We start from the raw sequence: 14,090 nt of genomic DNA on the forward strand, positions 1-14,090 counted from the left end.
GAGGAGGCTGCTTAATAATATTTTTCTAATGCTCCTCTTATCTTGAGATAAAATGTGACCTGAACTTTTCTAGTTAATAAAAATTACTGTTTGAACCCACTTTTCTTGGATTTAGTATTAGAACAGCTCATCATACAGGACCTAGCATGATTACAGCTGCTAAAGTTATTCTGCCATTTGGGGAAAAACAACTTGCATTGTACTGTGAAGTTCTCCTAACCCATACAACCCCCTAAATCAATGGGCCCAGGGATTACTTCAGGAGCCTTTAGTGTCCTGGTGTGAAACTAAAACTAAAGAGAGTATTAAATTCAGTCCCTCTGGAATGAGGCAGGGAAGAGGGAAATACAGTCTAATCCCTGCCAGTCATGATTATTGGAAGGAATGAGCGTGATTAGGATTGCTATCTGTATTATTTTTATCTAGCAGGGGAAAAAATGGAAATGTAAAGAGATACTTTTAATCTGTTTATGCTCAGAGTTTGACTTACTTTAAAACTTGTTAGAATACCCTTTACATTCTAAATATGTATTTTATATATCCATCAGCTCATCAACAATAATTTATTTACATTAAGAAACCTATTTGTCCATATAGGGCTGCAACCAAAATATTGGACTGGCTTCTCAGCTAGCATAAATCAAGCCAGCCCCCTTGAAGTCAATCAAATTATATCTGAAGCAAGTCTTAGGCCCACTTTATTTTGCTCTGCTGCATCACAACCATGCATGAGGAATGTGCTGATTAAAGGTAGTATAAAAACAGAGCAGCAAAGGAGGTTAAAGTCAGCATAGAACAAAAGCCTGAATCCTGCTCAAAGGAAAGCTACTGAATGAATCATCTCTCTCCAGTATCTGCCTTCCACACCAACCCCACCTTTATTTGTCTCCTGGCTGGCAGGTTCAGGGTAAAGGCCTCTTACAACAGTAGGTATCTGATTTCAGGAAGTGGAGGCTGTTTGGTTTGAAAAGCTATTGCACTTTTTCCCCTACCCACCTGACTGCTGGTCAGTGACCATATCCTGTCTCTGCCTCAGCCAGTTAATGTTAAACGAGAGCAGCTGCACAAACTCTTATCTCATCCCCAAGTTTGCGGCAGTGAAAGCTTGGGTGCAAGGTGTGCTGTAAAGCAGTAGATAGCAGCAGTGAATGGAAGAGGTACAGCTCTGCAGTTCATTGCCTGGAGTGTCTGAGAAAACAGAACTGATTTCATCAGAGAAGAGAGAAGGAACAATGAAAAGAAATTTGTTTCATCCATCATAAGAAAGGGGGAACGTATGCTGAGAACTACCCTATCTCCTTCCCACCACGCCTGTGCTGAATTATGGACGCACTCTCTGTAACTAACAAACCAGCTTTGATTCAGGTCAGGTGTGCCTTGTAGAGTCCCTTTTACTGCAGCCTGTTTGTACAAGCTTGTGACTGTGAAGGGAGGAAGCGGGATCTACTTACTTCTTTACTTAGAATATTGGAGGGAGTTGGTAAGCAGAGTCTTCTTCCTTGTTTTTCTGTGGACTTGGTCATGGCTCAGCAAAGTGGCCAGGCAAATTGCTCTCATGTGATTGATCACAGTCATGTCCCAGAGTTCGAGGTTGCGCTGTGGATCAAGATCACTCTTGCCTTCGTCTACATCTTTATCTTTGTTGCAGGGATCGTGGGCAACAGTATCACTATCCAGACCACCAAAGTGCTGCAGAGGAAAGGCTATCTGCAGAAGGAGGTCACTGACCATATGGTGAGCTTGGCCTGTTCGGACCTGCTGGTCATCCTGCTGGGTATGCCTGTGGAGTTCTTCAGCATTATCTGGATCCCCTTCTCTACCCCAAACGGCAACGTGGCCTGCAAGCTGTACTGCTTCGTCTTCGAGGCCTGCAGCTATGCCACCATACTTCACGTGGCCACCCTCAGCTTCGAGAGGTACATTGCTATCTGCCACCCTTTCAAGTTCAAGGCTGCCTCTGGACCCCATAAGGCCAAGATACTCATTGCCTTTGTCTGGGTCATCTCCATCCTGGTGGCCCTTCCCCTGCTGTTTGCAATGGGCACTGAATACCCCCTAGAAGTTGTCCAGGGTCACCAAGGAGTGACTCCCTGCATCACGCCTACCTCCAGATACCACTGGCCTAACCTGATGAGCAATGTCACTATATGTACAAATCTTTCTTCCAAGTGGATTGTCTTCCAGTCCAGCATCTTCAGCGCCTTCATTGTGTACATTTTGGTGCTGACATCAGTGGCCTTCATGTGCCGCAGCATGATGAAAACTCTGATGATCCTCAAGAAAGGGACTGTGATGGTTCAAGGGGTACAAAGTCACCAGGAGCAGTATCTAAGGAAAAATCAGAGTATGGAGGGCAAGAACTCCAGGAAACAGACCATCATCTTCCTAGGTAAGGGCATGTTTTATTTGTAGGGGTTGGGAAGAAACTTAGAGGTATCTCGTTCACCCTGCTTAGGCCCATGTGTTGCAGTATGGGATGCAGGTCCAAAATGAGGGAGGCCCTGGAATTTAAGAAAATTATTCATACAACTAAATAATTCTCTCTCTTTCCTCACTTTTGTGGTTCTTCATTCTTGATGACAATAACTTTTTAACAATTAAAGTGATGGGACCCCAAGCTGGTGTGGAATGTGGGACTGAAAATGAATAGCGTCTCTCAAATGGCACAGCTGAGGGCCACGCCCAGAGGAACTGTTCTCATACCATCTGCATCCTTTGGCTTTCTACACAAAGGCCAAGGCTGGGTTTTTTTAGTTTCATTCCTGTCCCTCCCCCCCCCCGCCATTTTTTTTAAAGGGACCCTTTAAATTTTAAAAAATATATTTTAAAAAATCTGATTACCTGAGCTGTGTCTTATTAACATTCTACCATGTTAAAGCAATGGGGAGGGAGGTCACTAAGTAAAATCCAGTAAAATCCAGTTTACTTTGTTATTTATGCTGCCTGGTTACACTCTGTGTTTCTTTCCCTGTGGACAAATGAAGCTGGCCTCACTGTGGCATACAGTGTTAGTCTGGTAGGCAGGGCAAAGAGATAGTGACTTGGTGTCAAACTGTTCCTGCTGGCATTTTTTCCCTTAAATTCCTGACTATGTGGCAGTTGCAAAAATTTGTTGTCTCACAAGATCTAAATCTCAGCCAGTTCTGATGCATGTCCTATTCAGAATGTTACCTAGCAAGTGTCCTGTGCTGAACTATGTCAATTGTTGCTATATTTAAGTTGAATGATTGATTGAAACTGGGCTGGAGAGTTCATTTGGTCTCACAGGTTGCTCTTGCCCATGTTTGTTTGTTTTTTCCTCTGGTCTTATTTGAAGGCCCATAACCTTGGAATTATGTCTGATTCTGATCTCTCTCACCACATTTGTCAGACTAAAACTAATCAAGTTGTCATTTCACCAACCCGGAATCTTTCCAGGCTGTGATCCATGTAGCCTCCACCTCCAGTTGAGGGTCTTAGAGGTACTCTTAATCAAGTCTTGCTTGAATTACAGCAAATCCTTGTTTTGCTGGCTTGCTTAATACAGTAGTGGCTACGGTAAATGAACAAGCTAGTGGATGAATGCATAGACAAAATAGGATTTCAGTGCAGCTTTTTGGCACTTCGATACCTCAGGGAAGGGGTTGACACAAATAGGCTCTTCCACTTAGAAAACCTTGCAGAGATTAACGCTAACTGTCTCATATTCTTACTATTATCTGCAACCCACCAAACCTTTTCTAGAGGCCTATGGAATAGGGGGAAAGAAATGGATTCCTGAACCAGCAATTCTAGCTATAGTGAAAAGAGACCTGGTCTTTCTCTGGCCTCTTCTGCATTATGTCTGGGTCAGAATTGCGGACCCAGTTAAAAGATACCATGTGGACAAGATCTAACCTTACTCCTGTAATTATGTCTCAGTAACCAGATTAAAAGTGTTGGATAACAGATGTGGCCAAATACATGCATAAAGTGTTCTGCAGGATTCAAAGGTGAGAACTGAAGGTTCAGGTCATACGCTTTACTTTGTCAAAACACTTGTCTGGTCCTTGTGTCTAAAGTGCATTTTTTGAGAAGAAACACTCTGGTTACTGTGGTTCTCTAATGATACTGCAAACCATTTTGAGATCATTTGGAATGAAAGGCACTGTATAAATATGATGATTTACATTTCAGTGGCACTGTATCTGAATTGCCTTCTGGGATGGAAGGCAATGACTAATGCACTTTGCACAGAGCAAGGGAGAGAGACTCTTTTGCTGTTTAAGGTCTTTGCTACAGTGGGACCTTTCAGATATCTGTGTAACTTGCTCCCCTCACAAATTGTCCACATCTACATTCAAATCCAGCTTAAGGCCCCAATCCTGCAATGCACTCTACGTGGGTGCAGAGGGGAAACTACATTACTGTGGTTTTTCTTCCCATTTATCTCCTGTCACTCTGTCTGGAGTGGCTTACAACCTTGAGTGCCAACCTCAGGGCAGACTGTCAAAAAGGCAGGGCAGACGCCTCAAATGGGTGGTATGTTCTATTATTAGATTTCACCAACTCAGTAACAAGTGTGTCCTTCTAAAGCGCCATAACAGCCTTACTATGGAATCGCAAACAATCCCATTGGACACTCCAGTCTATCTTGCCATCAAGGCAAGCTGGACTTAGCAATGGTTCATTGGTGTACACCAAAGGTCACACAATATTCAGGTTGCTGCCAGTCCCAAGAGACCAGTCACTCACTCCCATGTCAAATTTTACCTCTAATCTCACACCGAAGACAACACATTTAGCCAATCCTATAGTAAACTAGCTAAGGATTAAGAAAAGAAATGAGAACTTTATTCCAGGTTAAAGTAGGCAAATATATATACACACAAATGAATTAGTGTATAGTGCCAAAAGATGACCAGGTTGTAGTAATCTGTCAGCACTGAATGTCTTTTAGGGCTAACCCAGGTCGACCCTGGGGATCTCTGTTTCTGTTTCATAACTCTAGCCCTCTGAGAGTCTCAACAGCAAAAGAGAGATGAAAAACTTCCTTCTTAGCTATTTTTAGTTCCTTCTTTCAGAATTCAAAATGAGCTCTTTTGTATATAGCCTCTTTGTGGTTGTGAAGGGGCAATTAACAAAGTCTTTGTATTGTAATATCCCACAATGGCCCCTTTAGTTTTGGTAGCCTTGATGAACAGGAGACAATCCCTCCTGACAGGGCTCACGGTTTCATAGCAAATACTTTTTTTACAGTTATGAAGCAAAAACTTAAATATTGCCTTATAGCAGGTGATACAGATATTACTGAGATTAATGCATGCAGCAATTTACAAGCATTTCATAAAGTCTAAACACTAAACCCATGGTTATAAGCTCAATGCCCATCTTAACCATGCTGATACACAGCTGAAACAGACACTGTTCCAGCAATGAATTTGTCAGTGCTTGGCCAAGGCCTAAAGCCTTGGTAAGAGCTGGCACCTGGTTTGCCAGCCTCACAGCCCATATCTCCACTTCTTAATTTTCCTTTGACTGCCCAGTTGGAAGTGGGTCAGGACCAATGCTAAAAGCTAAATGAAAGCAATTGTCTGGTGCTTAATATTAAAGGAATTTGCCACTGATATCTAACATTTTCTGTGTGCGACCAGCATGCTGACAGTGTTGGAAAATGCTTTCATGAATTTCCTGAAACGATTTTTACAATGTATTTCAAATGGCTCTTAAAAATATGAGTCTCACTAATTAACTTGGGTTAGGAAATAAATTAATGAACTGAAGAGGAAAAAATCATGGCCTGCATCCATGAGAATAATACAATGCAATTTAATATGCGGATTTCATAAGAATTATGCTTGAAGGCAATTTTAACCAAGAAGAAACAAACATATAAATTGTTTACAAATTGCTTAATTTAAATATGTTGATTTAGCAGCCCTCTTTGTATTTCATTTAACAGATGGGTCAAATTAAAACAGATATTTGCTTATTTCCAACATATTTCACATTAAATGTGAAATGTAAATGACGGCGTATAGCAAGATGTCTTTGAGCATCTAACAGCAATAAAAACAATCTAGCATTTTCTTCCTCCAGTTGTTAAGTGATAACTTCTACAAAACAGAAATTCATAAATCTACCAAAGATGAGAAGGACGTAAGTAGAAAAACACAGAAGTAGAAACTGATGGTTTGTTTGTTTGGTTTTTTTTGTTTTGTTTTTCAGTGCCTTATTATTGTGCCATGTTTGGAATAATGAAAACAAATTGGGAAAGTTGACTGAGAAAATATTTCCTGTATCATTTCAGAATTCAGTAGATAGTTTGCGGGAAGTAATCAAGATGCAGATGGGAATGGACAGTCATAGCGTAGAGAGAGCATGTGTTTGAGGGAGAATACAAAGGTAGATACTACTGAAATATGTACAGAACCAAATTCTTCTGTTAGCATAACAGAGAGCAGAAATTTGGTTCATATTGTCAAGATGCTCATCTGATTTCCAGTCTGATAGTCTATAATATACTAATGTAATGGACCAGATTCTGGACTGTGACTGAGGAACACTTGATGCAGCTCTTGGGGGGGGGTTGGCGGGGGGAATAGATGGTATAAAGGTGGATTTAAACCACTTCCCCAGTTCTTGTGGTGCTGGTCTAGTCCCTAGCTGGGCTAGTCTGAACCTCAGGCCTTCAGACTGCTTTAATTTACGCTAAGATCCAAAGGGGCTGCTCAGGCATTTGGAAATTGGCCAGATATCTCTGCACCCCAGCACACTCCTCTTCCTCCAGACCCAAGAACTATGCTGGCAGCGTGGAGGGGAGAGGTGTGGGAACCACAACAGCAATTCTGGACCCATAGTGCTGGTGAAATCCTTCGATATCTGGGCAAGCCAGATTTACGGTAGCTCTACAACAGTGGAGCTGTGCAAAGTTGCCCCAGTTTATTGGGAGATTGACTTGTAACTGTTAAGTGTAATGCCCTTCTAAGTAGCACAGTGCTGTTCCTTTCATATGTTACAGTGGATATAAGCGCTGTCGTACCTCATTGCTTACACAGCTCAAATTTAAGTGTCTTGCACTTCAGATAGACACACTTTAGGGGTTTTTGCAAGCAACTTTTCTTTTCCTTGCCTCTGTGTGTGTTTATCACTTGGAAACTGAACCTGCTCTTCTTAGTCGTATGGGAAACTGCATTCCCTGCAATGGGACTGCTTGTGTGAGTAAAGCAAGTAGAATTTGGTTTGATATGGTGTGGGATTTGCTTAAATGACTCATAATTGACTGTGCTTCCTTGTTCATTGCAAACATCATTCTATGGGGGAGGGATAGCTCAGTGGTTTAAGCATTGACTTGCTAACCCCAGGGTTGTGAGTTTAATCCTTAAGGGGGCCATTTAGGGATCTGGGGAAAAAAGTTAGGGATTGGTCCTGCTTTGCGTGGGGGGTTGGACTAGATGCCCTCCTGAGCTCCCTTCCAACCCTGATATTCTGTGATAAAATGTATATTGGGGCTGTTATCTGAGGCTGGTGTTATGAGCAGTAAGGCAAATCTATCTATTGTCATTTTGTCAGTGTAATATTGTATGATTCACGCTTGTGCAGTATTTTCTGTTTAAACTTCTTGCTTCATCTACAGCAGCAGAAGTTAGTGAAGTGTTACGTTTTCAGACCTTTGCCCAGGAAAAGTGCTGGACTGGTAGAACTTGGATAAATGGAGGATAAACCTGGGCAACAGCAGTGCAAGCTTCCCCACAATACTCAGTCCTTCTGTGATCAGGTGGGATTGACCCTGAAGGTGGGGATCTAGCTTGTTCAGCTCCTGGCCTTTCTGCCAAAAGCTAAAATGGTGATAAAAGACCCAGGTAGATGCCAAGGGTGGCTTTGCACTGCATGGACTTGTGGGCATTTATTGTACACTTGTCAGTATACACTCTGTCTGTCTTTGTCCTGAAAACGTTGAGATCTGTGGTCATCCTAACCTCTTATCTGCTGTGGAAAGGAGTATCGAAGTGATGGGCCAGCTGCTGAGAAATCTGTATCCCCTGTTTGAAGCATGAATCAGCTATGTAGCTTCTCAGGGTATGTCTACACTGCAGTTAGTTGGCATGGGCCAGCAGCAGGTGTCTGACTCAGGCATGCCGGGTTCAGGCTAAGGGGCTGTTTAATTACAGTGTAGATATTCAGGTTCCACCTGGAGCCTGAGCTCTAGGATCCTGTCAGGTAAGAGGGTCACAGAGCCCCAGCTTCAACCCATGCCTGGACATCTACACTGCATTTGAACAGTCCTGCAGACTGAACCCCGTGAGCCCAAGTCAGCTGGCATAGCCGATCAGCCGGTGTCTAATTGCAGTGTAGACATACCCTCGGTAGCTGCTGCTCCCAGTTGTTTGGCTGGAGTAGGGGCTGCAGCTCTCCCTCCCTGACTGTAAAAGGATCTGTGTTTACACAGATCTACATCTACTGCCCCTCTCCCTCTCCCAACTCAACACAGCCAGGTCTGCTGTATGCACAGGATACAGTGCCCCTGGCAGGCTGACAGCTCGGCTGTCTCCCGCTTTGGCAGAAGAACCGTAGTGTCAAATAAGCAGGAATAGGAACTTTTCATACAAACTTTGTGTAGCTTCTCTATTAGAAGCAGTTACAATTTGGTGGCGTTTTTAGGGTTAATTTGGCATAGTGCTTACACAAATAGAATCATAGAATATCAGGGTTGGAAGGGACCCCTGAAGGTCATCTAGTCCAACCCCCTGCTCAAAGCAGGACCAATCCCCAATTAAATCATCCCAGCCAGGGCTTTGTCAAGCCTGACCTTAAAAACTTCTAAGGAAGGAGATTCTACCACCTCCCTAGGTAACGCATTCCAGTGTTTCACCACCCTGCTAGTGAAAAAGTTTTTCCTAATATCCAACCTAAACCTCCCCCACTGCAACTTGAGACCATTACTCCTTGTCCTGTCCTCTTCAAATATGGAGAGGTCTCTCTACTCAGCACTTTACAATGTACCAGATTTAGTGTTCCGCCACAAGATAGAGTTCTCTTTGATCTTATTTGTATTCCAGAAGCACCAAGATTGTGCTGTATAGGAAGAGACAGTCCCTTCCCCAAAGAGCTCACAATCCATATACACAAGACAGGGGAAGGGGTGGGAGAAGAAACAGGCACTGAGAGCAGAGGCAACTTCCCAAACGTCACCCAAATCAGTGGCAGAGCCAGGAATTAATTGAACACAAGTCTCTTGAATATCACGCCAGTGTCCTATCCCCTGGAAAACACTGCCTCTTTGATACCTACTGTAAAACTCAATACTCAGTGGGGACACACAGATGCCTAGCCCCACTGTGCTAATTAAAATAATCACAAAACATACTGTGGCCCATGTTCACGACTCATTAGCTTGGCAGTCGTTAATCTTTTAATTCTGCACAATGCCAGTTTTAAACAAACAGGCGTGTGAGCTGACCTAAACAGTCAATTAAAGCTAAATATAACTACAGTGACCAATGCTAGCACTTTTCTTTAAATCGGAAATTAAAAAATGCCCCCCAAAACTGGAAAAGGGCACCTGATTTCCTCCCCTCCCCCCCGTTTATGAACCATCTAGTGTTGGCAGATTAATGTGTAGCTCAAAATAAAGATACTGTGTATAGAAATCGCCTTTCAAAAGATCACCAAGGAAATATATTTTGTAAGGCACTTGGCAAATGGATTTTCAGGAGAACCGATTACTTCAAGTACTCTGCTAAAAATATGTGGTTGTCATCTAGAGATGACTCAGGTGCTGCTAAACTTGACAATGGTAGGACTTCTGTTACAGAATAATTAGACATTTCCTCATGGGCTGGAAATTGTCTGCTTCTTTTCCTTACAGCAAAAGGTTCAGCTTGGAGACAGAACAAAAACTGAAAGAACAACTTGGTTGATTAGGTTATAGTCCCCTTAGACTTTATTGGACATGTGCTTAAAGATGAATATGTTGTAGATTGGTGGTTATTTTCATGTGTGCGTGTTATATAGTTCCCCTTAACCATATATTTCCTGATGGGGCCTTCTTTGGAGAGGGCTATGATTACACAAGTCAATAAACTATATGTATCGGTATCACCTGGTGCTTAGATATTGTCAGATCTCATAAATTTAGCAGGGGCAGCTGGATGAGTGTTTGGCTGGAGAATTTAAGGGAACAGCTGGATAATCCAGGAAGTTGTGCTGGTGGCATCCACTTTACTGTGGCATTGACTCACTGTATTGATGCTGTCTTTTGAATAAGACATAAAAGCAGACGTCTTGCCTGCTTGTTATCGCTAAAAATGCCTTCATTCATTCCACAAGAGTAGGGGGTGTTAACCCTGGTGCCCTGCCCAAATCTGGGTAATTGCATTCTGATTATCGAAAACTCCCCCATGTGTTCAGATGAATGTGGTTCCTTCACTTCTGTCCCAAATAGTTCTGTAGTATTGCCATGTTCTGTCACACAGATACTGGATTTCACCCAGAGGTAGCTGCATCTCATTGGAGGGTGGTTGACTCCTAAACAGTTCCTGAGACACTGTGGTCATTTTAGGTGAAAGTCTTTAGATAAAATATTAAAGGAACCATCAATCACCCTCCACTGAAATACAGCTACCTCTGGGTTGGAATGTATCATCCATTCTGTATCATCAGAGCTCCACGTTAATGATGGGAAGTGATTTAACATCTCCAAACAAAACTACAGCATGAACTTTTGCTGGATAGAATGTTGTTTCCCAGGGTTGAATTTGGGTTGGCAGTGGGTGGGAGAATCGGGGTTGACGTATTCACAGTGCTGCTAAATATACTGACCTGGATGTGTTTACTGGCCAGGAGTAGTCAAAGCCTTTTAAAAAAAAACAAAAAAACAAAAACCTCAACAACAACACAAAGGAGCGTTTCCAGCAGCGCAGTGCTGGGCACACCACTAGCCAAAAGGGAAGATTACACCTTTTTATATGAGCCTCCTTTTGTTACGGTGCTAGATGTAATAATTTTATTGCACAAACCTCAACAAATGGGAATTTAATAATATAGGGTTTAGGAGAGAGAAAGGTAGATCTGTGGTAATAACACACAAATGGGAACAAACTTTGGAATCTTAACCATACGGGGGAAGCTATAGCCACCCACAGCAACACACTGGGAATCTGGAATGCAAATACCTCTTACTGTTAGTCGGAACCCCAAATGGGTCGCAAGTTTGTTTTAACGGGGTTGCCAGGGCTGGCATTAGAGCAGACCCCTGCCAGTGTCCCTGCCCCCCGGACTCCCTGCCCAGGGCAGAGGGAGGGTCCATGACTCCCCACAGCTGCCTGCATGGCTCTTATTATGGCTTGGCTGTGGCTTTGAGGGCCCTCCTCTCTTCCTCCCCCCCGTCCCAACCCACAACTAGAGGCAGGTCAGGGACAGAGCCGGCATGGAGTTGTGGACCCTCGAACTCCACCTGCCCTGGGCGGGGATATGGGCTGGGCACTGCTCTCAGCCCCCACACACCGCAGGCAGATGGAGGGTCCATGCGGCTCCCTGTCCGGCCTCCAGGCTGGCCTGGTTGGAGGATGGGGCCTTGGTTGGGAGGAAGGGGAGAGGAGGGAAGGGAGTGGGGTCCAGCCGGGCAAAAAGTGTACTGGCCTGTCCCGTCCACTTTCAAAAAGTGGGAGGACCATGTTCCTCCCCGCCTTCCCAGTTCTAGCACCACTGTACTGGGGCTCAGGGCAGTAAACTGAAGCCCGAGCCCCATCATGAGGGGCCGAAGCCAAAGCCCAAGGGTTTCGTCCCCACGGGGCTTGGGCTTGGGCTTTCTGCCGTTGGCCCCGGCGAGTCTAATGCCAGCCTTGCCGAAGCCTGAGCCCCACCATGTGGGGCTGAAGCCCAAGGTCAAGCAACTCGCCTTCATGGGGACCCCTGTGGTGTGAGGTCATGTAGTAATTTTTGTTGTCAGAAGGGGGTCGCAGTGCAATGACAGTTTTCGGTTGGAGATTAGAGTGGGGATAGTGACTGAAAGATGGTGACTGAAACAGAAATTGCCTCTTAAAACTCTAGAAAAGGTAGACTAAAGCGTCCTAGGACAGCACCAGAAGGGAATTTTATTCCCAATATGGAGCCAAGCAGACGTGCCTGGGAGATAATTGTTGGGATGTTCAGAAATGTATCTTGTCTGAGATGTCTCAGCGTTCATGTGGCAGCCTGTAAACTGTTTCATGCTACTACATACAGCATGGTTTTGGGAGATTAATTTTTAGATTACTAAAGATTAGTAATTAGTAATCTTTCCTTTTATAACCAACAAGTGCACATTTTGTGTGGGAGGAAGAATACTGTGTGTGTGAAATCCCGAATAAGTATTGTGTAATAATAATAATTAATAAAATTAACACTCACCTCCTTTAAAAATTCATATGGACAATGTGAATGAGAATGGCTTTAATAATAAAAAAGGGGTGAGCGAAAAGTGTCAAACATGGGGCCAGAGAGAGCATTCTAAAACCCAACTTTGGGGGGAGCGAAAAAGTTGGACCATGGATTTCACGTTCAGAAATAATGCTAAATCTATGCTTTTTCTCAGTTCCTCCTTCCTTTGTAAATGGTTATTTATACAAGTAAGAAACTATCAGCAGGCAGGTTTAGTCTAATAGTCAGTTGACCCTGATGGTATGTTACTCTTGCGTCTGATTTAAAGGATCAGAAAGATTATCTCTTTCCCTCTTGGTAACCATGCAGATGAAGCCTAGCAGTGTAAATTGCTTGGGTTACCCTTGAGGAAAGTCTGAAGGGACATGTTAGAACTGTTTTTGCCTAGAAGGAGGGGGCTGTGGCACAGTTACATATTGAAATCTAAACTGGTGGTCTGCAGTGGAGATCATTGTTTTGAAATTTCTCCTGACTAGTTCTGCAATGGTATTAGCTGCCCAGTAAGACTGCAAGTCTAGGAATCCACTTGTCATAATGGAAGAAGAAGAAAATAAGCTTTAGCCTGCTGGTTGGTGCTGTGCATTTAGTGCTGAGATTCTAATAGCTGCCTTTAGGAAGTCAAGGAGTTATGTACGATCAAATTGAAAGCTCCAAATGACTAATAAATTCTCTGATATTAGAGCTCTTTCATTAAAATTCACAGACTAGCAATTATTGTTTAAAGATAATGGTCTTGACATCAGCTAGAAAACAAAAGATTTAATTTTGTGAAATGTGGTATAATCGGAATTCAAAACAATAGAAGAATAGATAATGCACTTAATTTTCACAGGTGAAGACTTTAATAAATCATCTGTGAACTTGCCACAAATGAGGCTTATCTATTGAAACTGGGAGAGAGATGTGAACAATCTATACATGACTTGGAGCCTGGCTCGGGGGGTGACAGCGAGAAAACATTGCCAGAAGGGAATACTAATGCCTGGGATCATGGTATATTGTCCAGAGGAAGAGAATGGTATTCCAAAATTCTAGAGGTTGTCTTACTTAATCTGAGTGCGCTAGGTTATTACTGGAGGCACTGTGTTTTCTTATTAACCTTCCTCAGCTCCACACACACACCCAGATTGACCCTAAACTACCAGCTCCTTGGAAGAAGTCCTTGAGGCCTTTTTTCCTTGCTCTCAGGAGCTATCTTTGGAGAGAGTGACACAAGATTGGAAGATTTCTGTCTACCCATAACACTTGAGCAGGGGTAAGCTTCAGAGATGGATGTTGGGTGGGCTCTTTCTCTCCTCCTCTCTGTTAAAGAACATACTGAGGGAAAAGTTCTGGGTACCAGCAGGCGCACTGACCTCTCAGCTAAAGGGAGATGGAGAGGAGGGTAATGAGACAGCCTTGTTGCTATTTTTTTTTTCTCCTATGTAAGAGTGGGGAATAAGAGGCTGAGGTTTTAAGGCCAGTGCTAAGAGTATTCTTAATGCTTCTGGCATTCTGAGGGGCTTTGGATTGGGAGAGAGCCAGAGTACTAAAGGTTTCAGAGTAACAGCCGTGTTAGTCTGTATTCACAAAAAGAAAAGGAGGTCTTGTGGCACCTTAGAGACTAACCAATTTATTTGAGCATGAGCTTTCGTGAGCTACAGCTCACTTCATCGGATGCATACCGTGGAAACTGCAGCAAACTTTATATACATACAGAGAATATGTTCTCT

The 14,090-nt window shown here is 43.3% G+C and overlaps 1 protein-coding gene across 1 annotated transcript in view; it reads left to right on the plus strand.

Annotated features, from left to right (window-relative positions):
- Positions 1 to 1,521: 1,521 nt before the first annotated feature.
- The window catches only part of GPR39 (G protein-coupled receptor 39), a 125,377-nt gene continuing 112,808 nt past the window's right edge, over positions 1,522 to 14,090 (plus strand). Inside the window, exon 1 of the mRNA XM_077830010.1 lies at positions 1,522 to 2,389. Within this exon, the coding sequence (XP_077686136.1) occupies positions 1,522 to 2,389 (868 nt within the window). The remainder of the gene's footprint in view (positions 2,390 to 14,090) is intronic.

Source organism: Eretmochelys imbricata, chromosome 11 (assembly GCF_965152235.1).
Source record: "Eretmochelys imbricata isolate rEreImb1 chromosome 11, rEreImb1.hap1, whole genome shotgun sequence".
Lineage (NCBI taxonomy): Eukaryota > Metazoa > Chordata > Testudines > Cheloniidae > Eretmochelys > Eretmochelys imbricata.